This window comes from Chiloscyllium punctatum, chromosome 39 (assembly GCF_047496795.1).
Source record: "Chiloscyllium punctatum isolate Juve2018m chromosome 39, sChiPun1.3, whole genome shotgun sequence".
In the NCBI taxonomy this organism is placed as follows: Eukaryota; Metazoa; Chordata; class Chondrichthyes; order Orectolobiformes; family Hemiscylliidae; genus Chiloscyllium; species Chiloscyllium punctatum.
The window spans coordinates 40145361-40172877 of record NC_092777.1 but is presented as its reverse complement, the minus strand read 5'-3'; the positions used below and the strand labels follow the sequence as shown (position 1 = coordinate 40172877).

General features: G+C 39.1%; 1 protein-coding gene across 22 annotated transcripts in view; it reads right to left on the bottom strand.

The window, feature by feature from the left end:
• rbfox3a (RNA binding fox-1 homolog 3a) overlaps nt 1-27517 on the bottom strand; it is a 1527015-nt gene that overhangs the window by 457536 nt on the left and 1041962 nt on the right. Inside the window, exon 1 of one of the 22 annotated variants that reach the window (XM_072558487.1) lies at nt 19671-19818. The exons of the other annotated variants lie outside the window; for them this stretch is intronic. Within the exon in view, the coding sequence (XP_072414588.1) occupies nt 19671-19772 (102 nt within the window). The 5' untranslated portion in view covers nt 19773-19818. Of the gene's footprint in view, nt 1-19670; nt 19819-27517 lie in introns of those variants that run through there. 22 annotated transcript variants of the gene reach the window in all.

Below are 27517 nucleotides of genomic sequence, written 5' to 3'. Positions count from 1 at the left end.
CTTCAGCATTTGCAGTCCTCACTTTCTCCAAGAGAATTATCCTAAGAGTTATAAAAATAACATACAATTAAGTTAAAACTTATTTCAGGTGAGGCAGAAAGGTCATTAATCTATGCACTGGGAATGAACCAGCATTTTTAGGGTTGAATATGAACATAATACAGGGCATTATGTGGAAATGCAGCATTCAGAAGACTGGGCAAAAGGATGATATTACAGTAGGGAAAGAACATCTTGTATGTATTAATGGGGATGGAATAATGTGACAATAGGAAAATATTAGAACAGGATTACATGTTGATAAGACTGAAATAGCATCACTTGTAATACAGCGTGAATTTCATTCCCGTTGTGGAAATTCCTTTGGATTACTCTAAGTGTTACTTGAATAATTTTCTGTCATCATAATTGGGGTTATATTATTGTGTTGCTGTTGGCAGGCCTCAGTCATTACACCATTGTTAGAAGAGAGATGCACCCTGTGCAGTCTTTATCATTGCCATTCATAATGAGGGCTAATTAATTTATGCAAATGTGGGTTAATTCACTCTTATTAAGAAGTTTCAGGCAAATATTGCAATGCCAATGACTCAATTTCATGAAATTTTGTATACAAATTAGTATCAATATTTATCTTGCTTTTTTAATTAAAGACTCATTTGCATGTTAATGAGGTCTAATTAGCACTAATTAAGAGCAGAACCTGAGAGAGAACAGACTGAGAATTCGGACATGATGCAACATCAGTCTGTGTGAAAAGAACACATATTCTAGTAACTGAAATAAAAAGACTTCTCTTCCTCTTATCCATTCAGATTTGTATATGAACCAGCATATTAGGGTGGTCTGCTCTTTGGTCATCACATTCTTACAGAGATAATGTGTTTTCAGTCTCTTCTGTAGTTTGCACATCTTTAGAAATGGAGGCTTTCGCCTGCCTGGTGTATGTCCTGGTGTGTGTGACTCATTCAGCAAACCCAGCAGATTCAAAGTAGAAACCGTGTTGGAATGTCATCTGGTTAGCAACAGGGAAGTCACATTCACAGCAGGTACAGTACACAAACATTCTAGGACATTTTTAATTACTTATATTTTCAGCCCTGAGGATGAATCTGAAGCAATAGATTAAAAATGTATTTATTCTATTGCTGCTGGGGGAGAAAAATCCTTAACTTATTGGCCTTCCAAAAAGGATACAGCTGAAAATAATGTTGTTTTGTTTTAAGAACAGTAGTTATCTAAGAACATGAGAAAGTGGATGTTTTAAAAAAAAGTGAGAATTCTACAAAAAATAAAATCTCAGGACAAAAGAGATGTGTGTGTTGGGAATAAGACACACCATGTAGCTTCCAAAAATATAATTTAAAACAGTTAAGTACAATTCATTTTATCTTTAGCTTTTGAAAACTGATTAACCCCAGTTTTCTTGTCATTTTTGCACCACACTGTTGCTGGTCTGTACACTTTCACCAACCAGCAGAGCAGTACAAAAACAGGTAAACACATAAGCTTCTGCCACATTGTTTGCAGCACGAACACTACACTGTCGAGTTACAAAGGAGTTAGGTGGAGTAACAATCAATCGTCAAAACCTTTTCATAGTTCAAAATGTAATAACTGAGCCCAAGTGAGCTTTATACACAAGACTGACAAAAAGCATCTGACTGAGTTCAGTCAACAGGACATCAAGCAATTACTCTTATTAAAGATGTTCTGTTTTTAAGACATTTCTCTCTCAACAGTACAGGATTTCCATGCTGTGGTGGCTCAAAGATGCTCATTACAGTCATAGAGCATTCAAAGTTAGACATAAAAGTTCTTACAACAAACAATCTCTGACTGATGCCATTAATAATGGCATTTTGAAGTGGTATAGTCTACAAATAGAAATGACTAATCCCATCTCCTTTGATACTAACTCTTACTGAGACACAGTTTTACATCCTGCCTATCTCTGATAACTTGCTTAAAATGATCATTTTTAAATTTTGACTCTAGAGATATGTTCCCTCGAATTTTTTTTTGATCTGGTAGGACCTCTGAGATCTGTGTACATAGCCATGACTTCCAAAACTGTAAGTCAATGCTGGGAAAAGTCTTGGCATGCTGATCACCATGTACGGACCCTTGGACTGGCTGTTTATCGATGCAGCATAGAGAGAACATTGCTCTAGAGACCGAATACTGACTAACTCTCTGCCATGATGAACTCCATCATCAAAGCTGATATCCAAATTTGTACCTCAAAATCAGTCTGTCAGAAAATCTTCACGACATATGCTCATGATATATTTACTGTATCTTTGCATGTGACCGGAGGACATAGATTTCACACTGTACCGTATCTCACATCACTAAGCATGATACTCTTCTGGAAGCATGCTCCTCTGTTATAAACAATTGTTAGATCAGACATTTAAACGCCTGCAGAATGTTTTGTTTGTGCAAGATAGTTAATTGTAATAAATGTCTATTAGATTCTTCAATATCACAATATACATGTCCAGTTTCTTGGATTTTGGGAGATAACATAAACATTGTTACATCAAATAAAACACCCTACTAGAAGCAAACTCACACCAGCATCCTGTTTGCGAACTTGCTGACTATTGTATTAGACAACAGTCAGGACAGCACAGATGCCTGTCTTTCTCAATGGCTAGCTGTATCGTTGAAAGAAATTACATTCAGTTGAGATCAGATAGGAATGTTAAGCCTTCTCCAAACAAATTAACATAAGCAATAGGGCAGCATGAAGAAATTTCAACAACCTGAGAGATGTAATGTTACAACAGTGTGTCATCCCCTCCACACAATCAGCTCCTCACCTTATTGTCAACTGGAGGAGAGAATGAGGAGAAACTGGGGGATGGAAAACTGAACTTGACTTGTTCACTTCCTCATGTGCAGCTATTGAACTATCGTTTGAAGTCAGTCAGATGATCCCATATCACCTCTCCCTCAAGAGGAGTGAAATGTCTGGATCCAAGATGAGGAAGGAAATAGAATGCAAACTCTTAATAAAATAAATAACTGCACATCTAAACCTGCTAATGTGGGCTACGAGGGGTTATTGACTTATATGGGATTGTTTTCATTTCCATTATATATCTTTTAGATTTGTGATACTTCAGTTTGGTAGCAAGATGGGAAACAGTACTTTAAATATTCCACCAAGCATTCTTTCTTCAGATCTAAGGAATGTTTGTACATTATATATTCTGTGCAGCTGAATATGAACTCAGAACTAGGTAATGCACATTGTGTTACCGAAGATAATAAATCCTTAGTGTTGTGTGTTACAAAATATAGCTTACACATACTCCAAGCAGCACCAGTCTGGACTGTGCATTTGACAATGGAATTATATAACACAAAATATTTTTAAAAAACTGTTCCACAATTTAACAAGTTGGGGAAGAGACCAGGGCTGTTCAACACGAGGGTGGAGACTGTTAAAATAAAGGTGGGAACACTGCTGTTAAAGTTAATCTTGTGTTGGTTTTAATTAGTTGGTGATTACACTGTATTTAGTTAATCTACATTTTGAGTTCCTCAGAACCGGCAACTGAACATATGCAACTATTTAAACAATATTGTCTTGACTAACAAAATTGGGTATGTTAAACAAATAAACTGCTGCATGTGGGATGACTATAATTATGTTGTTTTGCATTGCCAAGTTTATTTTCAAGCATGTTTACTGCATGACAAGTACAACAAGACAAAGAAAGAGCTGACCGCATTTTTAGTTTTCGTTTTTCAGATTCAACAGCAGTTTTACGAAGCGAGCATGTGTGTAATTGGTAGGAGTTAATGAAAGGGTTAAATGGTGCTGTAAAATCAGTTTTAGAATGAACAGAGGCCAAATAAATTCAAACATAATAGAAAATAGCATTAACATGAGAATCAACTTCCTTGACCAGTCTAAACACACACTAAGCCTACTGAAGTGCCTTTTGGGTTAGATGGCCACAGACAATCTGTGGCCACAACATCAAAGCCTGAATTTATACAGCATCTTTAAAATAGTACAAAATCTATAGATCCTGCATGTGAGCATGATAAAGTTAGGACAGATGACTACACGATTGGTCAAGAAGGTAGTTTTTAAGGAGCATATGAAAGGAAGAGGGAGAGACAGGTAGAGAAGTGGAGCAGTTTCAGGAAAGATTTCTAAAACTTGGGATCGAGGCAGCTGAAGGCAGAAGTGGCAATAGTGGAGAGTGCTGACGTTGCGAAAGGCTGGAGGAAGTTACATTCAGAAGGGAGTAAGATCATCGACAAGCTTGACAAAAGAATGAGAAGTGAAATAATACCGGGTAATACCGCTTATGCTGTTTCTCATTGCCAACATTCCTGTTTTGTTTACAGTATTAGAAAGGATTAACTTGAGTGCTGAGCGGTAAGGAGGCACATTTTCTGTCTCTTCTCCTTAATTGGATGGCAGGCCCACAGATGGCCAATTAGGAAGCTGCCTGTGGTAAAATTGCCAAGCGGATCTCGCTGCTGGCAAGCTCTGCCTCAGGATCTGCTTTCCACCGCGACACTGGGGTCACCACTCTCCTGATCAAAATCAGCCCAATGATTAAAATATTCCCCCTTTGGCTTCCCATACATAGCTCCACTGGGGCATCAGACAATCAGAGGGATTTTGGGGAAGCGAAGAACAAACCTAATTCAAACTTTGTTCCACAGGGTGACCCTCTGAATAATAACACAATTGGGTTAAAAATAAGCAAAACGGTGTATTTTTTTTTGGAAACCTCCAACATGCCATTTATCAGCTCAGAAGCTTATTTTTAATTGCACATAAATTATTAAGATTATTATTGAGGAACCATTGAGCTAATGAAAAATGTATATTTATAGCAGTCTCTGAAAATCAAACACACTGTTATTTTGGGGGTAAGTTTTAATCGCAATTTGCTTGCAATTTTTCTCTCATGACGTTTCCGATTCCAATCTGGACCAGACAGTGTGGATAATATCTTGGCATGTTATAACTCATGCTTGAATTCAAGTCTGCTCCAGAAGGGATGTCGGTCTTCATGCTTTGACAAGGATAACAATTATTGTAGCATTGGACTTTCTAAAGCAAAGTGGTTTGATTCTGATAGCAGTTGAGCTTAGCACTGTGAAACACAGAGTGTTTCAGATTCAACTCCCGGTTGATTCAAGGCCAAAGCACAAAACCATCTCCACAACTTGCAAAGCAAACATTAAAAAAAACCTATTGAAATGGTTCTGTCAGACACACAAGATGTTTGTGGATAGAATATTATTAATAATATTGTAAAGAGATGAAATGGGTACAAAAGTTGCAAAAAGGCATTTACAAGGATCAGTGGATTAAATACTCACAGCAGCTGCCTTTTTCTCACATAATTGTTTAATTGACTGCAGACAGTAGTTATTGATTGATAAAATGAATTATCTCTGTTTCCTCATGAGAAAGCCTGGCTTTCAGTCCCCATTGACAGAGCAGAGCTACACCTTTTCTGTTTAAAAAAGATTGTTTATTCTTAATATCCAGCTAGAGTCAAGTTCCATTCAACAGATTTGAGAGTCTTTTGCTCATTTAATTATTTAACTTAGAGTTGTGGAAGGTCTTGATTGAGGAAAAGTCTACTTAAGACAGTGCCCATCAGAAGAGTCAACTAAATTACAAGTCAGATATACTTTCTTGAAAACAAATAACATTTTCAAATTGAGATTCTACCTTCATACCACAATAACCTTTCATTATTGCCAGTGATTAAAACCATTGATATATTCCCTTCTTCATTAATTAATGTTGAATTTCGCCAGAATATTAAGTCCACAAAATTAAATATCTTTAACCTACTTTACACAATATAAAATTTTTAAAAAGGCAGTTGCACATTTAGCAAAATATTGCAGGCATAAGACAGCATATGGCATTGGTACAAGTTTTCTGTCATCATTGCTAACCTGTCTGCAGGGTATGGTATGTTCAATCTCATAAACAGTTTTGATAAAATACACCATAGCACAATGGCACCAACCTCTGATTTCCTGATACAAAATTACACACATGGTTGAAACAACCAGTTATTTTTTTTTCCCTTGTTCATTTTAGGTTTCTGAGAGTTATATTTGGGGATGCTGTTTTTCAGCAGAAGCTGAGTGCGACCCATCAGAATTTCACACTACCAGCCAAGTATTACAGCCACATTGTAATAGTCAATCAGGAGATGGCATTTTGCATAGATTATGCACCCACTTTATTCACTAAAACTGATTATTTTCACATCAAATTAATGCTGCTTCCACTGCATCGCAACAAAACTGGCAGGTGATGTGATTCACTGATATTTCAAGGAGAGGACTTGCAAAGCAAATCCCTTATTGTTGAAAGGGTGATCTATGGGCGCCATATCTTCAGGTCCATGAATATAATTATTTTTTAAAAAGAAAACTGACTATGAAAGATGTCTCCATTACCACTTAAAAATGTTATAAGCAAACCCATTAGCAAATAGGATTACATAGGATGCAATGTGAAATGTTTCCAATGCAAAAAAAGTCATATCAAAATAGCAATTAAGGAGGCGTTGGCTTACCATAGTGAATTTTGTGCAAAGAGAAAGTAGGTTTGAGGTTCGAAGGAAACAGGCTCTTATTTCAATTTGACTGGCGAGCTGTAGACTGTTGCACATTGACAAAATAGGCATCAATATTGGGCTTCTCTCCAATATTGCTATGAAGAATCAAATTTCTTTGTAACTGGACATTTAATGCTTTTCTAAATCTCGAACTCAAGGACATGCCTGAACCCAATTTTCCTCAGACCATGAGGTTATAATGATAATATACTTTACAAAAACAAACGTTCCTTCAGTTTTCTCTCCTTGTGCCAAGTAAGGTTCAGTATTGCTGTTAACTGCAGTGCCTAATCCAAAGAAACGATTCATTATATATCAGCCAGGAGAGTTTCACCAGTCTCTTCATCCATGTGAAACATTCATATATTTTGGTGAAATCTCACCTGGAGCATTTTGTACGGCCTTGCATTCCACCATCCAAGGAGGGAGTTATCTTCATCAATCTGTTCAGGCACATTACGGTACATCTCTAGGGCAGGTGGGGCTTGAACCTGGATCTCATAGCTCCGAGGTAGGGCCACTGGCACTGTGCAACAAGACCCTTGAAATTCAATGTGGCACGAGCATCTTCACACAATAAACTCTGTCTTGAATAACACCCAGGAATTCCATGAGCTTTATGTGCTTTGAACATAGAACCTTCTTACCTAGAGTTGTGCACACTACCATTGCTCCATGAAGCCATGCACATGCATTACCTTATAACTGAGTCTATTCCTGTCGTCGTCAAGTGGCTACATGCACCATTTTGATGGGAAATCATGAACCAGTAGTTAAAGAAAGTAGCTTTGTCAAGCACAGAGTCATACAGTCATAGAGTCAAAGAGATGCATAGCACAGAAATAGAGCCTTTGGTTCAACTCACGCATGCCAACTAGATATCCTAAATAAATCTAGTCCCAATTTCCAGCATTTGGTCCATGTCCTTCTAAATCGTTCTTATTCATGTGCCCATCCAAATGCCTTTTAAATGTTGTTATTGTATCAGCCTCCACGACTTCCACTGGCAGCTCATTCCATAGACACACCACCCTGTGCATGAAAGGATTGCCACTTAGGTTCCGTTATTAAATCTTTCCCCTCTCACCCTAAACCTATGCCCTCTAGCTTTGGACACTCCCACCCCACAGAAAAAAACACCTTGTCTATTTACCCTGCCCATGCCCCTCATGATTTTATAAACCTCTACAATGTCACCACTCAGCCTCTGATACTCCAGGGAAAATAGCCCCAAATTATTTAGCCTCTCCCGACAGCTCCAACCCTCCCACCCTGGCAAGCTGCTTGTAGAATCTTTTCTGAACCCTTTCGGGTTTTGCGACAACCCTCCTACAGGAGGGACACCAGAACTGGATGTAGTATTCCAAAAGAGGCCTAACCAATGCCTTGTACAGCCACAACATGACCTCCCGATTCCTTTACTCAATGTACTCTCTTCACTAGTTTAGGTGCAGTGTCCTTTTCTGATTCTTCAGAGAGGCTGAACACAGATCCAGGAAACACATGTATAGCCTTCCTGCACTGGACAATAAAAGACTGCTTGAGAATCCATGCTTTTGAAAAATCCAATTATCAGTTTGATCAGAATACTTTTATGTTGGCATTGTATGGATTTTCATAAATTACTCTGTATGTTCTGAAAAGTAACTTGACTCTGTTTGCTAGGGAGATTTTTTAAAAATGGAAATAGGAAATCCTTGCTTTCAGGAGTAACCTGCACTCATAATACATCCAGTACCTTCACTGATTAGACATTTATGAAAAACACCGACCATAATTGATCTTGTTAGAAATGGTAATACTGGTGATTCATATCTGGATAACACAGCAACTCACTGGGGTTCCCCCTTAAGCTTCATGGCATTGTATCAAAATGGCAGTGTGTCAATATACCCTTAGATTAAAAGAAGAAGCCATGAAGTCAAAACCTTTGCAGTGAGAGAGTCACAAGGGTCATAAATGAATTCCATACCTTTAGGTCTAGAGTGTAATTGGTTGATTTTACTTGTGAGATTAATGTTTAAATTTTCTTATTCGCTGTTTACATTAATTTAATCAATGTTGTACATTTTAATAATAAACCATTAAAAGGTGAGAAAATTGCCAGCAAAAATCTTATTGCCCATTTTCTGTCAGTGTAGAATTACTTTATGTCAAAACTGTCAATAAAAAATGTCAAAGAATGTCATCTTCAAATTAAATTTCAGCAGATTGCTAAGATGCCAAAGAGGCCTTAAATAAAATGTGATCGTCTGCTCCTTAAGTCTCTGACATGCACAGTAATAGCATAGATGGCATAAAATCATATCAATTAAAATGCTCAAGGTTTCTCTCTGTTTTTATAATTCAACTGTATAATATTCATTAGCACTCTGGAGTCAGAATTCCTCACAATCCCCAGCAATTTCATAGAATCTTTTCAAGATATTTGTGAATGCCATTAATTAGAATTCTAGAATTTTCAATGTAGCATTTCCCTGAGTTTTGATGTCCCCTCCCCTAACCTCACCTGCACACAAGGATATGATGGATGAGCTGAGGTTGACTGCAGGCTGTTTAAATTTGCATTGGGGAGCCAGTGTGTACAACTTAGTGGGAAATGAGCTCAGCATGTGAACTGCCAGTCAGAAAGGGTCACCTCAAACGTGATTAAGTTGTGACGACTAAAGACCAGCCTTGACCATATCACTTTCATGTCTATTTGTAGTCAGGATGAGCCATTACAAAAGAATTGTTTGCAATCTCCAAGATGCATCAGCATCTTTGAAAACCAAATGACCACAGGTTTCCATTCTATCGCTTCGAGACAGTGCTGCCGTCAAGTTGATTGGTTCTGTTCTAGGATAATGTCTTCTTGAAAGAGAACAAGTCCTTTGAAGAACAGCACATGGAGGAAGAATTCATAAAAGTCCATTGTGTTCGATATATGGCGAAAGTCAGACCAATGTGGAGCATCACCTTGCTGACTTGTGAAGCTACTTGTACTTTTTGCTTCACTGATCTTCATTAATGACATGTTGCACAGGTTTTGTTCCACCCCATGTGTTAGAACGTTCCACTTCAATGGTCTCCTTATTCATAAATTGAGGAATCAGGGTAAAGTGATTGCAGGGAAATGGAACACTTTCCATTTCAGAAATCAGCCAGGTCAGGTGTAGCGTGAGTAAAATTGTTTCCAGTCTGCTGAACCATGCCTCTGGGCAAAAATGGCTCAGGATGACATATTCTATTTACTTACGACCTCTCTGAATTTTAGTGCCAAATTAGTGATTACTTTGTGTAAGTTTACATCAATTCATTAAATGTAAAGCTCTTGTTACAATCAGACGGATTAAATATCAAACCTTATTCAAGTAACCAATCTGATTTGAAGAATAGTCCCAGAGTTCAGAGATCAATTTCTACAACTTCACCCACCCAGTGGCAACACTCTCACCTTATTCATATTTACAGAAAATAGTTTGCTGAATCAACTTTGACTTTCTAATAAAAACCTTCAATGTTCCTTCTTCCTTTGCCTTTCCTCAGATGCTTCCACTACAGGTTTTTGAAGGCAACAATATCCCCAGATTGAATGGAAGCACTTGTTTAGAAATGCCTACATTCTCAGTATATTTTCAGATACTTTCTAGATACTTGCTTAACAGGTCAGTATAATCATGTGAAAGTTTTAAATGAACTGCTATATTTGTTTCAGTCAGCCTGTTGCAGCAGACTCTGGTGTTGACACAAGAGAAAAGAAGCTTTCATTTTAGTCATGCATTGATTGTAATAAATCCTGGTGATGTAACTTAGCAGCCTTTAAACACATGCATTGTTGTTGACCTCCTCATTACTGAAATAAGTGCACTGTACATTGAAGCCTTCACAGTAGGTTGCTGCTAGAGGGGATTTTATAGAGACACAGGAAATAGGAGTAGGAGTGGGCCATTCAGCCATTGAATTTGTTCCAAACCATGAGATTATGGTTGATCTCCGACTTCAAACCATATCTGAGCACTATCCTCCTTTCCCTTGATGTCTCTCATACAAAAATAAACTGTTGATCTCGATCTTGAATATGATCACAGAACCTCCATGGTCATCTACAGTGGAGAGGTGCAAAGATTTGAAGCATCACCCTCTGATAAAGAAATTCCTCAAATTGTTCTGAAAAGGCTTGCTTGGTTCCAGACCTACCCCCTCCCCTCCCCACCCTACTATCCAAGGGAAACGTCGTCTCTGTCTATACAGAGTGGTTACATTACTGATACATGCTCTGTTGTTGCAAATCATATGTGAATAAATGGAACAATTACTTTCTGTGTGACCAATGGCCTGAAAGCAGCCATGTGTGCCTTTCTGAGAGCGCAACCAACTGTATGGTTTTATTCAGGTCACAGCAGAACTAAACACCATGTACTTAGCAGCATTGAAATAGTCTGCCAGCAAGGTTTTCAGAAATCACTGCATCTCAAAATCAGTTACTGCAAACATTCAAAAAGAAAGGGACAGACAGTCACAAATGTCTGCAGTTCTGTATTTTGAAGTTAACTATGTGGCAAAGATGAGCATTGACGTGTGAGCTCAGGCAGCTCGTCCAGGCAATGCTGTCCTTTCAACTTGAACCTAACCATGAATTACAAACTTGCACACAAACCAATCACTTGGCTTTTTACTCTGAAAGTCAAGATTTTGGGGATTTTGGTTCAGGCACTGGCTTGGTGATTAAATGAATCAACGTGGGTCTGATACCGCTAGGTGGACAGAAGTTTTTATCTATTGTGCGTGAGGGCTTGTTACTGTAAAGTGGGTAGTAGTGGCACTGAAAGAAAAAGGGATTGTGGAGAAAATGCATTCACATCAAGGGAGTTAAACTGGTATAGATTGGTGAGGGTTTGGAAAATGCCTATGGAAGGGGTTGAAAGTAGGATAAGTTGAAAGGTGGGATGGCTAAGGCATGGCAAAGATGAAGAAGGGAATAGATAACAATGGAGAGAGGAGAAAATGGTGCCAATGAAGGTGAAAAGAAAGGGAGACCTAATGCTAACAATGGGCAGAAGAACATAAGAAATTGGAACAGAATGAGGCCATTCAGCTATTTGAGTTTGTTCCACAATGAAGTAAAATCATGGCTGATGATCTGTCTTAATCTCCCTTCACATCATAAAACATAAGGGCAGAATTAAGCCACTTGACTCTGCTGTAAGCCATGGAGTCTGCTCTGCCATTCGATCATGGCTGATTGTGTTTCACAACCTCATTCTCTTGCCTTCTACCGCCCTCCTTCCCCCTAATCAGTGATCCCCTTATCAATCAAGAACCTATTTATCTCTGTCTTACATACACTCAATGACTTGGCCTCCACAGCCCTCTTCAGCAATGGGTTCCACAGATTAACCACCCTCTAGCTGAAACAATTCCTCCTCATCTCAGTTCGAAAAGGATCGTCCTTTCACACTAAGACTATACCCTCGGATCCTAGTCTCTCCTACCCAGTAGAATCTTCTTTATACCCGCTCTATTCAAGCCTCTTAGTATTCTGTAAATTTCAATCGTATTCTGTAAATTTTAATCATATTCCTCCTCATCCTTCTAAACTCCATCAAGGACAGACCCGTAGTCCTCAACCCCTCCTCAGATGACAAGCCCTTCATTCCTGGGATCGTTCTTGGAAACCTTCTCTGGATCTTCTCCAATACCAACACATCCTTCCTTAGATACAGGGCCCAAAACCATTCACAATGTTCCAAATGCAGTGTGACCAGAGTCTTCGCTGCTTTTGAATTCTATCCCTGCCAATTGAACCTGCATGTTAACCTTAACAGAATCCTGAACTAGGACTCCCAAAACCTTTCGTGCTTCAGATTTCTGAAGCCTTTCCCCATTTAGAAAATGTCTCCATGTCCCGGGATTCCCTTCAGATCCAAAACCAGTTTAGATATTTTAAGCAACCTGTCAGACATATTGAGACACACCTCTTGATCAGTCCTCCTAGTCCAGAAGGAGGGGCATTACCACTGCAACCCATGTCTTAAATATATGCATCATCTGGGAGTCCACAATTCCCTGGGATACTGACAGTCCAAAGATCCATCAAAGTATTTTGATGGAAGATATTTCTCCACTTCTGAATCTCAAGTAGCTGACCTCTTATTCTGAACCTGTGACCTCACTGGTTCTAGATTCCACAGCAGGAAACATCCTCACAGCATCAACTTTCCAAGCGCTTTAAAGGATGCTATGTGTTTCAATGAGATCACCTATCATCCTTCTAACTGCAGACAGCACAGGTCTATTCTATTCAATCTCTCCTGATTAAACAGGAATCTTGGTCAAATCAATCCGGCACTTTGTCTTTCTTTCCAGGAATGAATCCAGTGAACTATAGATGATCATCCCCTCCAAGGCAAGGATTTTCTTCATCCAAAAAGGAGGCCAAAACTTTGCACAACACAGAAGCGATGAAAGAAATTGGCAGAAGCTAGTATTAGAGTGGAAAGGCAAAGTTATTGCTTTGTAAATGACTTCACCAGCAATCTCACTCCATAACGTGTGAGAATGAACATGGTGAGTGGACCAGTTGGGTTACCTCATGAATATAATTGTGTCTGTGCCCTGTAAATGAATGAAAATATGCTGAAAACTCTGAATGCTGAGCAAATAGAACCGCTTTGGGTGTGAGATGGCAGATGAAGTATCAACTATACATGATATATAGATGAAGCAGGAAGAGAGTGTTATTAATTAACTGAGAGGAGAAGGGAGGAATAATCTGAGTTCTAGCAAAATGCAGGCACCCCAGCTTGGAAGTAAGTAAAAAAGATGTGTAAAAATGAATGGAATTAGGAGTACAGCAACAATAACTGGAGGAAGACAAGTGTGACAATGAGTGGTATGATGAGGTCAGAGACAATTATGATTGTCACCCACAGGGGGAGAGGGAAGAACATCACTCAACCTGGGAACTAATGGATGTGGTGAAATGCCACATGTTAAGTATTTTTCTCTTAAAAATTAATTATGACGACTTTATAAAGCTTGGTGAAGGGCTTGAATATTCAACATAAGCTGCAAGAAAAAGGGTCAGCTAAAGATAGACGAGATCAGAGTAGTCATCAACATGAATTGTGCTTTTGCAGAGTGGGGAACATGAATGTCCAGTTTTAGCCTGGGGAGAAGAATACAGGCTAGACTTAGAGGAGAAGTGTGAAAGGGGTGGGGAATAAGACTTCTAGCAAAACCGGAGGGAGAAGGAAAGAATGTTAGCTTAAACTTGGGTTCAATATTGTGTAGAACAAGCAACAGAAATAAGGATTCAGATGAGGAAGGGATGAGACTGGGAGAAGGGGGAACAGGTAGAGTTGAGGGAGAGAATCTCTCCTTATACTTTTTCCTGGTTTGAACCGAGTCCAATCTCAGTGAACTGGCTCCAGATGGGCAGAATGCCTCGAGGAATATGGTGGGAGGCACTGGATATCGGACAACGAATGTTGATGCAATATTTGGTGTCGGATTAATTTGACCAAGATTCAATTGACACATTGCTTAAGTTTTTTAGATAAATAATTTATTACTGCAAAGCAAGCAAGTGCTTCAGATAAATTAGAATATACAATCTTAAATGCAAGCTTCCTGGGGCTGAGGAGTGGGTTGATATCAGGCATGCCTCTAGAAATCCTCTGGAAAGGCAGCACCAATTTGTGCCTTCAACATTTGGATTGCTCTTTCATGAAATCGTTTGATTTGCCTCCAACGCAAGTGAATGAGTGTTGGGTATACCCAGAGCTAAAGTTACAAAGCTCATATTTTCACACATGCAAACAAGGCCATTTCAATGCACTAAGCTTTTGGAAGCAGCTGAGTGGCTATTGCCAGTTTTCCCTGGAGATGGATGTAAAAGGCAAGTTAAAGCCAATTGCAAAACAGAAAAAAAACTTTATGACGGTTTTGATTCAGATGCCTTAAATAGAGCAATCACATTTTTAAAAATATCAAATAAAAATTGAAGTGGTGAAATTCGAGTGGGTGGAAATTATTTGGCCTTGTACCACACTCAACCTCATCAGAGTGTGCTGCTAGACACTGCATATGGCTGCCTGTCTGGACATAAGATTCTGCCAGATCATATTCAAATTATGCTGTGGTTTTGAGTCTACATTTTATTCCGTTACAATTCTTGATTGCAAACTGTTAAATGGAGACGGACAGTTATCAATTATTTGCTGCAATAGAAAGTATTTTTCTTTTTACCTATTTTGTCTCGGTTGAATATGACAGCCTGTGTTACAGTGTTTCAGTTCCTCTGTAAACATTGCTCCTTCCACATTTTCATCTTCCCAACATGCATATTTAAATAGGTGGCACTTGCAGATAAACACATACATCTAATATGAGTTACACATCTGAGGCTAACTTTAACTATTGCTCTAAATCATTCACCATACCATTCAAAAGCGTCACAAATTCCTTCCAGAAATTAAATCAAATCTTTGCACTATGACTACTAACTTCAAAATGCTTCTATTTTGTGAAATAACATTCATAATTGAAATCAAACATTAGTCTAAGAAATGTAGAAATATACTTTACAAAGATAAACTGTTTGTTGAATTAAATATTAGCATAATTGTACTATAGAGCTCAATATTAGTTTAGCAGTATGACAACAAGTTAATATCAGGTATATTTCCTCCTACGACTAAAAATTCTTTGAGGTTCAGTCCTTCCACTAACTCCTAGCTGCTAAAGCATTCAGTCATATTTATTCAAAGTCTTTTTTCTTATAAATTAATTATGACTTTATAAATTCACCATGTGACGTGCACAATACCACCAACACAGTTTGGACTAAAGAGATTGTGTGACTTATTCCTAGTGGGAGGAGATGATGCTCTGGAACCGATCATGAAACTTTTCAAATTACACTGGAGAAATCCAGCAGGACTGATCGACTTCTGTGCAGCTCATGAAATATGAGATTGTAAAAAGCTTAATGTGCAATGCTGCAATGCAACACACACACGACAATGAATAGAGCTCCCTTTATCAGTGTAGTGAAGAAGGCAATTCTAATCTTCTAACTATAGAGCTGGTGCAGAAATGCTCCTGCAGAGCTTTGAGAGTACTGGGTGCAGCATTATTATTTATCTTTCTAAACCTCTTAAAGGCATCTATTGCAATAAAAAAAAATCCAATCACAGTACATTGCTTAAACCTAAATTTCCAGATCACTTTCATCTTAATTTTTTCTTGAGAGAATGATCTTTTTGCTGCAGTAACTCATTACTTGCCAAAGGTCTTGTGAGTAAGCCTGTGTAAGCATCGACTCTTTGGTACACAATTAGCTTGGAGTCTTGGAAATGGATGTGAAATTGAGGAGATGTATGCTGTTTGGTTGAAAATGCTGTCTCAACAAGTCTTGTGATCTGAAAACAAAGACCGGCTTTAAAATATCAAAACTATTCCAGTTGCCTCGGTACTTCTATACTTAAGACACTGTACCTTCAAATGCAAATTCCTGAGGACTTACAGGAAATCAACAATTCTACATAGCAATCATGCTTAAGAATTACATTTTACCTTGTTGTCTGAGTGAAAAAGGTAGTGAACTTAACTTGATTTGATCTGACCACCACTTCCCTTCCCTCTGATTACAGACATTTTTAGTGAATCCACTTCTTAATATCTTGAATATTAATGTGCATTGCAAGATTAGAAACTAAAATCCACAAATTTCTTTCATTTACATTTCCTACCTAGGACTGTCTCTACCATCTTAGTAGAACATAGAGCATGACAGCGCAGTACAGGCCATTTGGCCCTCAATGTTGCGCTGACCAATGAAACCAAACTAAAGTCAATCTAACATACACCATTCCATTATCATCCATATATTCATCCAATGCCATTTCAATGCCCTTAATGTTGGTGAGTCTACGACTGTTGCAGGTAGGGCATTCCACGTCCATACTATTCTTTGAGTAAAGAACTTAACTCTGACATCTGTCCTATATCTATCACCCCTCAATTCAACATACGCCCCCTTGTGCTAGCCATCACCAACTGAGGAAAAACGCTCTCACTGTCCACCCTATCTAATCCTCTGATCATCTTATATGCTTCTACTGAGTTACCTCTTAGTTTTCTTCTCTCTAACGAAAACAGCCTCAAGTCCCTCAGCCTTTCCTCATAAGACCTTCCCTCCATACCAGGCAACATCCTGGTAAATCTCTTCTGCGCCTGTTTCAATGCTTCCTCACCACGATTTTAGGACTATTTAGAATCCGAAAGCATCAGGAAACACAGAATATTTAATCATTAGCAGTATTTTCTGAATAAACTAATAAAGAAGCTCAAAGGATTTTTTTTAATGTGTGTAGCTATAGTAACCAAGGTTCTGCCCCAGGCTTTACTTCATCATCTACATTTTGCAAAATCTTGCACGCTGGAAAAGTGCAATGGGAAGCAGTTTTTATTTTACGAACTACAGCATTTTTCAGTAACATAACTACGGGGTGCTCCATCGATTGACCGTGAGATATGCAAACGATTCCACAAGTGACCTCACTCAGTAACCCATGAGAGCAAAAGTTCTGAGTGGTCCAGTTAGGTCAGCTCATGGGTATCATTGTTTTCACATCGTGTGAATGATTGGTCATACCCTAAAAGCTTTCTCAAAATCTTTCTTTTTCGCTCTTGAAAGACAATTGTGATTATTTTGCTTTGGCATTTATTTTTATGGGCTCTTATTTTAATTAACAAAATAAAAGAAGGGTCTGCCTATGGAGGCGAACAGAATAGAGCATTATTAAGTGATGCTGTCAAACACTTTCCATTGCTATAGGGTAATATTAGGCCACTGAGTACTGATGCATGCTATTCTATTCAGTGCATGTTACTCAGTGGTTGGCAGGACATCTTTCATGGTATCACGGCCGCTGAAGTGTTAAGGAAATATTCAGGAGAAGATGCAACAGAAGGGTACTGTACCTTCTCTATATACAAACTTATATATTGGAGAGTATTGGCATTTAAGACAAAACAAAGTAAAATTTTATATCTATACTTGCTTCTGTGAGGGAGAAAGAGAAGACCGTCTGAAAATACAAAGTCATATGTTTAGAAAACAACCTGTTAAGGTCCGACATACTCTCAGATTGTAGCATTACGTTATGCAACAACTGGGGAGTGGCACACATTCTAAACAGATAAGCTTTAATTCCCTTTTTTCAATAAATATGAGACTTCGTTGTAATTACGTCTGAAAATTCCATTTGTCAACTACTTGATATATTCCATAAATGTCAATAGAGCTCATAGCCGTATCATTGCTGGGTACCAAAATAACATGCCACATAACAGAATGTCACTGACTGCACAGCACTCGGGTAACAGCTGTACAAACTATGGGGAGTGACATCCTGAAGGCACTTCAATTGCACTTGAATACAGGTTTGGGTAAGTAAAGATATTAAATGCTGAAATATTCCATGCCACCTCAGAATATTCTTTGCTCTCAACTACACGGAGATTTTTCTCTCAGGAAGCTCTGGCTTGCCTCAGTTTTGTCAGCGAGTGCCACCTGAACTTTTTGTATCAATTTTTTCCCCTCACGCTTTATCGTTTTGGCACATTATCTTTACTCGTCATATTTTCTGCAACCTTTGACATAAATTTTACATTCATTCGATCCTCATTACAACATGTCGCAGCGAGCCAAGAATCTTGTGTGTTATAATGAGGTGTATGCTACAATGAATGCTCCATAACGGCAGTAAATGGAACATGAATAATATTGGGAGCCAAGGTTCGGTAGCCTTGTAACAGAAATTACGTTAAAATGGAGAGCACTGTAACAAGAATGCCACATCCTATTTTAAACACCATACCTTTTTTATACAGCATCATCCCTGAGTTATTCTGCTGCTTTACTGAACATAACTACTCCGGGAGCACTAATCACAAATGCATTGACTTACCAGAAGAATATACTCCTGTTGTGTTATTAGCACTTTAATCTGTAGTTTATACATCTAACCACTTAGTTCTGAAATGCAATACAAATAATAGAAAAGCTTTTATCATATATTTTTAAAGAAAACCTGAAAAGAGAGGGAAAACACGTTCAAAAAAGTATCCACAGAGGCACTGTAATGCAATAATAATAAAAGCAACTATTCCTTCTCCCATTGAACTAATACATTAGTGCAACCTGTTTTTGAGGGGTGGAGAATTCAGTTTTGAAGTGTTTATATTGACTGCAAAAATCTTTAATAATGAGGCATCTTTCTTCACAGTTAGCAATGTTAATTCACAGGATTTAATTTTTGTTCAACGAACACAAACAACATCAGTATCATGCTGAGATTGCCACATAATTTGAAAACAGTGCTGTTGGAGTACAAAGGGTTAAGTAATGATGGAAAGATGGCTTGGTATGGCACTGAGGAGGGAAAAGATGGATGTGAGCCCTGTCTTGAAGCACTTAATTTATAGAAGAATTAAACTAGCTGAGCAGATGGAGGAAGATACATGAAGACACAAACTGCTGCAGCCTTTCCATCCCAGCCCATAAATTAGTCTGATAAATGGGAAATTTATGACCTTAAAATATCTACCATCACCTATCATTTCCCTGGTGCTGTCACGGTAGTGCTATGAAATGCAATGGGAACTGCAGAGCAACGAAGGAACTCACACAACACCAGAGGATTCCTCAAGGAAAAGCCCAGGTATTTGACAGCACAGCTGCAGATAAACAGTTGAGCTGAGACACAGACCTCATTCACAATCGCGAGACCTGCTTGCGTTCCTGCTTAAAAATCTGGTTTATGATAACAGCACAAAACAAAAGCAGCCAGCCACAAACAGGATGCAAGGAGTCCTCTGTAGTGAGGGGGTTCCTAAGGTAGGCAACGTAAATCTCTCTCTTTCTATTCAGCACGGAGTACTGAATACAGCACCTTCCCTTCCATATACACAGTGCTTTCAATTCAACAAAGGGCTTGACCTCATAAAGCAAGGGCAAGACAAAGGAGCCTATTTCAATCAGTCACTTACCTCCTGGAGAAAGAGAAAGGCCGGAGTGCAGGGGATGGTGTGAGGGAGCATAGCTGAGTTGGAGAGCAGGATGCAGCCGGAGTTTGCCATTGAGCAGAGCATGTATCAGGACAGCGTGTGTGCCTGTCTGTATTGTGTGTTTGTATCTCTAGAGCTCACTCCCGCTCGATCTCGCGCTCCCTCTCTCTCTCGCACTCTCTCTCTCTCTCTCTCTCAACTACTTAAACTGCATTAATAAAGTACCGCTGTATACAGTACTCTGTTCTGGAGCTGAATGACCAATGCAGCGAATGCTTATATCCTGTACCATTTTAAAAGAATCAGAGAGGGGTTGGATACCGGTGTTCTAAAGCCTTCAATTTGTTTGTGTGTGTCTGTAACGAAGAGGTTATTGTCGAAAGAATATGGGGGATTTTGATGAAGAGGAGCTGCACTGCTCCTGTTAATTACTTTTTGTGTGAAAATTAATAAATTGTTAAATAATGCAGGAAATATGTAAGTGACATACAATCTAAACTTTGTCTTAAGGAATGAAATTTGTCCCTTCAATCGGTCAGTTGTTCATAACCTTAAAGTATTGTAGGTATTTGACTTGTTTTTATGCTTTAGTTAATATTATCAAAATGTGGCTTCTGTTGAGTGCTGCATTTAACTGATTGAATGCAAAGTAGGTTTATGTTAATTTATACATTTATTAGCAATATTGTATTTCAGGAAGTTTGTCTAAAGTATCAAACAGCACGGCACCAAATATTTAAGTGGAAATAAAATTGTATACATCAGCTGGGTCATCTAGAATGTTGAAAGTTTTGACTCTAAAATACCCAAGGGCAGACTGACCCCATGAAATTTTTTAGTGTCAGTCGTAGGATAACCAATTAGCATGGCACATCCCTGGCAACTGCCTAACTCAAGCCTGTAGCCATATTAGTCTATAAACTCCCAATCTCATCTGAACTCAGAAACTAAGCAGACTCAGGTCTGGTTGGCACTTGGATAGGAGTCTACCTCAGAATATTAGGTGCACCAGAGCAACACATTTATGGTGCAGGGGTAGTATCCCTACCTCTGGACTGAGAGCTCTGGGTTCAAGTCCCACCTGCTGCAGAGGTGAGTAATAACATTTCTGAACAGCTTGATTAGAAAATATCTAGAAGCCAAGTAGAAGGAAGACAACGCCTGAGGAAGTCTAACAGTATCCTGACCATTATAGAAAGACAGGAGCAGGCCATTCAACCCCTCAAGCTTGCCCTGCCCATTCAATATGATCATGGCCGCTCATCGAGCTCAATACCTCAATCTTGCCCTGCTCCCATATCCCTTGTGCCACAAGAGTTATATTTACTTCCTTCTTGAAAACACGATGTTTTGACATCAACCACTTTCTGTGTTAGTGAGTTCTGTAGGCTCACCAGTCTTTGGATGAAGAAATTTCTCCTTGTCTCAGTCCTTAGCCTTAAACTATGACTTCTAATTCTGGACTACCACCCCACTGGGAACATCCTTCCTGCACCTAACCTGTCTAGTTCTGTTAGAATGTGTCAAGTGTTTTGAAGTCACCAGGTCTGTCTATAGGCCAATGTTAAATGGACCATGTTCCCTTTGCTTGCAGGATGGTATCACTCTTCTTAAGGATGACAATGTTATTTGTCAATATTGATAAAAGCTATTCCAAAAATGTCTTAACTGTGAACCAGTGGCAGTACCCTCTGGTAAAATCGACACCAGGAACTTATCACTGCATTCATCAACATGACCAATAGTTGATTCAGTAAATTGTGAGACTCTGTGGACTATTCTTCAGAGATTTCAACGTCCAACAAACTTCATCCTAATCCAACAAGTATTCCACAGTGATATGACTACAGCTGTCTTGAGTGGAAGATCCTAAAAAGATACCTTCAAAATCTGGAATCGTGCCACGGAAGGCTGTGTGATGACCCCTACACTATTTACAATCCATTTGAACGTGGCTATTCACCTCAAAGATTAATTGCACCCTGCGTAAGTATTACATACAGTTCAGATGGAAACTATTTTAACTTCAGTCGCTTCTATGCCAAACCTAAACTGGTCACCACAGATCTACATGATCTATAGTATGCAAATAACTGCAGTATTGTTGGCTGCTCACCCAGTCTTATAAGCCACTCTCAATCTCTTCAATTCAGCAAGGACTTAGCCTGTCCTTGAATATTGCCAAAATTTGTATATCAATATAAAATGTGTTCAGCCAATCACTCCACCTCTCATTATGGAGAAAAAGAGACTGGAATATTCTGACCACTCTCTAGACTACTGATTAGGTCATCCAATGCTAGATCATCTGCACCAGCTCAACCTTCCGTAAAACTACGACAAGGAAAGACTGAAGGAGGTCAACTACTGTACTAGTCAGTTGTTGTTGTATATGCTAGCTCATTGTGCTTCTGAGCTGCTGCCTAACATTATGGTTGCTGCCACCATCTTCTAAGAAAGCTATTGGACCAGCTTTATCCAGTGGGGTAGCTTTCTCCTCCAACTAAAACAGCTATTCTCTGAAAGATAGAAAAACTTGCATTTTTGCAGCACTTTTCATAACCTTCAAATACACAAAATGCTGTACACTAACTATTTTTGAAGTGCAGTCACTGTTGGAACGCAGGAATATCGTATGTACGGGTCCAGGTTACTTGTTTAAACTGCAGCTAATGCGTGGGTTCCACATTCAGGGACTTAGTGACAGGATGCTCCACTTACCACACCTCACTGGACATATGGAATTTCCAGACCATGACTGAGCCTGCAAAGCAGGATTTCCTGACATAGAGAGCCCCTGCATCTGGCTATCATTTGGCTTCGAAAAGGACACCAAGGAGATTTGAATAAGCAATGGAAAGTCAACATAAGCCAGATCCCCATTGCTAACCTGATGGTTCTACCAATATCCTGCTGGATTTATGGCTGGAGACTGGAGGAACCCCTGAGGGATTCTGGAGCTTTGCGTATAAAACTAGCCAAATTGCAGAAAATAGGATTTGTATCAGTGAAACAGGAAAAAAAAAGAGACTATCAGAAAACATATTTGGAGATATCCACAGGAAATACTGCCTGAATATAATACCTGTGGAGTATGGTTTTCTCTGGGCATTTTTGTGAAAAATAAGATGGCAATAAATTGAAGGTTCACAGACTATTTGCTTATCTGTGGTATTGCATTAAGGATTCACACATGCATTACTGAAAAATGATGGAGGAAACTAAACGTACAGTTCAAATACACATAAGATCTATTGGAAAGAGGAACAAGAATAGGCCATTTGGCTCCTCAAACCTGCTCCACCATTTAGTAGGATCATGGCTAATCGGACACCCTTCATATCCACTTTCCCAGTCGCTCCCTGTAAACCTTGGTTCGCCTACTCATCAAGAATCTATCTCATCCTTAAATATGCACAGCTCTTTGTGGCAAAGATTTCCAACAACTCTCAACACTCAGAAGAAATTCCTCATCTCAGTTTTAAAATCTCCCCCCCCCCCCCCATTCTGAATTAATGCCTTCTGAACCTAGACACTCCTATAAGGGGAAACATGCTCTTAGTATTTATCTAACCCGGTCAACCCCTTAATAATCTGTGAGATATCAATGAGATCATCTCTCATTCTTCTAAATTGCAACACGTAGAGTCCAACCTGTTCATTTGACAATTCCACCATAACAGGGATCATCCTAGTAAACCATCTCTGAACTGCCCTCAATGAACTGGTATCTTTCCTTAAATAAGGGGATCAAAACTGCTCACAGTTCTCCAAATGTGGCCCTATTAGCACCTTTTACCGCTGCAGTAAGGTTTCTCAACTCATACTCCAAAACGAGGGCCAACATTCTCATAGTCTTCGCAACTTACTTGGGTCTGTTCCATCAGATTCTCACTGGAATTCTTATGTATCTACTGAATCATCAGTTTTATATTTTACTAGGCTGTGGATATGACAGTACCTAACACATTCACAGAGGTTTCCTGGATAGCCCATGGGGTTTGAATCTTTGCCTGTCCGACACAACTCCATCACAGCAAGAGGACGACATGCTGGAAAATCCCTTTGCAAGTTGTTCAAGACTCACTTCCTCCACAAAAGGAATTTGAGCAGATTGTAAACAAATTCTTTTACAAAGGATGTGCTTATTGCTTCCTCTTTGAGTTTTTATTGTCCATCCAAACCTGCTCGAGAAGGTGGTAGTGAGCTTCTTTCTTGAACTGCTGGGTTCAACCCTTGGTGTTGTTAGGAAAGGATTTTGGTCTGGCAACAACGATTAGGAGTGTCATGGTCCAAGCCAGGATGATGAAGGGGAGCTTGCTTTTGCTTGGAAGGATAGTTGCCCAGTGTATCTGCTGCTCCCCTGTTAAAGGTTGTTAATTTTGAAAGATTTCTTGAATGAGCTTTGGTGAGCTGTTGCAGAGGCATGTTTTAGATGCCAAACCCTGCTGCCACAGTGTTAGAAGTGGAGGCAGTGAAGGTTGGAAGTGGTAGGTGGGATGTCAATTAATCAAGCTATTTGTCTGATAAGCAGTTGGACTTGACTGTGGTTGGACCTGCATTAATGCAGGCAAATAGAAAATGCCCCATTATATTCCTGACTTGTGCCTTGTGGATGGTGCACAAACATTGAGAATTCAAACGGGTTACTCATCACATAATTCCCAGTCTCTGACCAACTCTTATAACTACAGTATTTTTTTGTTCCAGTTAAGATTTTGGGTAACAGTTAATCCAGAATGTTGATGATGGAGGACTTAGTGCTGGCTTTGCCACTGAATGTCAAGGAGAAATGGTTGGTTTCTTTTCTTGCTGGAGGTAATTGTTCAGCAGTTTGAAAGCATGAATGTTACTTGCCACTTATCAGCCCAAGTCGAGACACTGTCCAGGTTCAACTCCATCCTCCAGAGAAACTGCCACATAGACAAATACAGTTTTACCACAACATAATTTAATCCAAATTCATTAATTTTGTGCTATTGTTGCAAGACATACAATTCACAGAATTAGAATCAAAATAATGGTTGCTCCAGTTCAGTTTCCAGTCAATGGTAAGCCTACAGGATGTTGATCGTAGGGGAGACAGGGAGGAAACGCCACTGAATGCCAAGAGAAGATTGTCGCTTCTTGGTCACTGCCTGGCATTTTCATGGTATGTATATTACTTGCTATTTTTCAGTCCAAACCTGAAGATTTTCCAAGGTCTTACTTCATTCAGACATAGACTTCTTTAGTGTCTGAGCTGTTGTGGAGGGGGTCAAACAGTAGTGAACATGTGCAATTCTGACCTTATGATAAATGGAAGGTTGTTGATGAAGCAGCTGATGATTGGTTCTAGGACACACTGCTGAGGAACTCCTACAGAGATACCCTGAGGCTGAGATGATTGACCTTCAACAATCACAATCTTCTTCCTTTTTTGAGCTGGTTTTGGCTCTGCCATTGGATTGCTTTCCCTTCAATTTCCCTTGATTCCAATTTTTCTAGAGCTCCTTGATGACACACTGGTCAAATATCGTCTTCACATCAATTGCATAATGAGGTCAGAAACCAAGTGGTCCTGGTGAAATCAAAACTGAGCTTCAGTGAGCAGGTTATTGCGAAGCAAGTGCTGCTTGATCACATTGTTGCTGACTTCCTCCATCATTTTACTGATGACCCAAGAGTGAACAGATTGAATTGTAATTGCCCAGGATTGGATTTGTTCTACTTTTTCAGGACAGGATGTAACTAGACAATTCTCCACATTGCTGGTAAATGCCGGTGTTGTAATTGGAGAGAAACTGCTTGGATAGGAGTGTGGCTAATTCTGGGATACATGTCTTCAGTATCATTAGTGAAATATGTAGCCTGAGTAGTATCCAGTGCCTCCAGCAACTTCTTGATATCACAGAGTGAATCAAATTGGCTGAAGACTGGCATTTATGATGCTGGGGATCTCAGGAGAAGGCAGAGATAGGATATCCTGTGAGCAACTAGCTGTTGATAGATTAGGTTCTACCAACTAACTAAAGGACAGACGTATAACCCACCCAACCATTATTTTGGTTTGAATCTGCAGAATAAATATTGCTGCTATTTTCATTTATTTCACTTTACTTTCATCCTGTATTGGATTTCCAAGCTCCATACTGTGTCAGATTTGCAAAGTATAGTCCTAGTGGTCCACCAGCCTGCCAATAACATTAGAATAACAGGAGCCCCAGTGATCCTGTGGGCTTTGATGGAATCAACAGTAGAGATCCTGCACAAATCATCTCATCTCCACAATTTCAGCAGGATGCCCCACACCCAAATGTAGGCCTATCGTGTGTGAATTCATCAGAAAATTCTGTGGCAACACTTTCCAAACCAACAGACCTTAATTCACTCCAGATCAGCACTGATATTGGTGAATTCAATGAAGAGAAAACCTTGAGGTTTCACCACATAACTGTATATTGCAGAGGAAATTTCCACTTAACAAACTGAGTGTCATAGTCACAGCATGTAACATTCCAGTTCAGCAGATGGGGAGAGAGATCCAGTGGAATTATCGTACCGAATGGAACATGAAAGTAAATTATATTTGCTTTAAAAAATTATTAAAACTTTTGTTAAGTGCAACAATTTAAAGGATGATAACTTAGATGGGGATGTTGTGTTCATAATTATTCATTTGTAAAGTGTTGAGACCATCATTGTTTTCTTTATTTTTTTCATTTTTGGTTGTAACTGAGAGCTGAAGTTGAGAATTGAAATTTGTACTTTGAGCAGCAGTGTATTTCAAAGAAAAAAGTGAGAACAAGCAAAAAGAATTGTTTGCATATGGGAACTGGCCTGGAAAGATAATCACAAGTTAGTTATTGTTCTAAGAACACTGCAGACTTTTCAGCACCAGAGTGTTTTCTGTTGGCTCATGGTCAGTACTAGCATGATGTGGAAAGTAAGCAGCATAAGCATGGTATTGTAGCTATGCATGAGAAACTTTACTTTCCTGAAGGGCTTTTGCCTGAAACATCGATTTTCCTGATCCTCAGATGCTGCCTGACCTGCTGTGTTTGTCCAGCACCACTCTAATCTTGATTCTAATCTCCAGCATCTGCAGTACCCACTTTTGCCCAGAAGCTTGACGTGCCTAGGGGAGATATGTCAGTGGCTCTCAAGCTTTTTTGGTTAAATGGTTCCAAAAGTAGACCAAATTAGACTTGCTGACACTGATTTGCAACGCAAGGGAAATAAAACTGTTGATTGCACTCAAAATTATCCAATTGTTCCAAATTAGACTTTAAGAAAAGCAGGTATTGTACATAGAGTTTATAACTAAAGCAGAAATGAACGATATATTAATACCCTCTTTAACATAGTAACGCTCAACAAGGTAATCAAATTATTGTCTATAGCCCTCACTCACATAGACAGACAGACAGTCTGGCATAGTTGAGGGATAAATTAAAAATAAATGGGTTGAACTAGCCAGTTCAATGACTAACCAGCCTTTATGAAATTCTTTGAAAGATGTGTTGTACTACAGGCACATGGGGTTATATCTTTCTTGAATTCTGAAGTCACCAGTGACTTGCAGCTTCCAAGCCTGGAAGAAATATTCACTTATTACTTATAAACTGGGATTTTCTTTTTAAATGTTTAACAATTCTTGAACCAGATATAAGACTAAGAGTGTAAAACTCAAACACAGCTTCAGAGTCCAGCAGCTTTTAAGCACACAGCCTTCTGTCCAAAAACACAGTTCAGTCTATGGTTTCTCTTTCTTTTTCAACCTTCTCTGTACTTGGCTGGCAAACATCAGCTTCCCTAGATTGACCAATGCCATATTCAATTAACTGCCA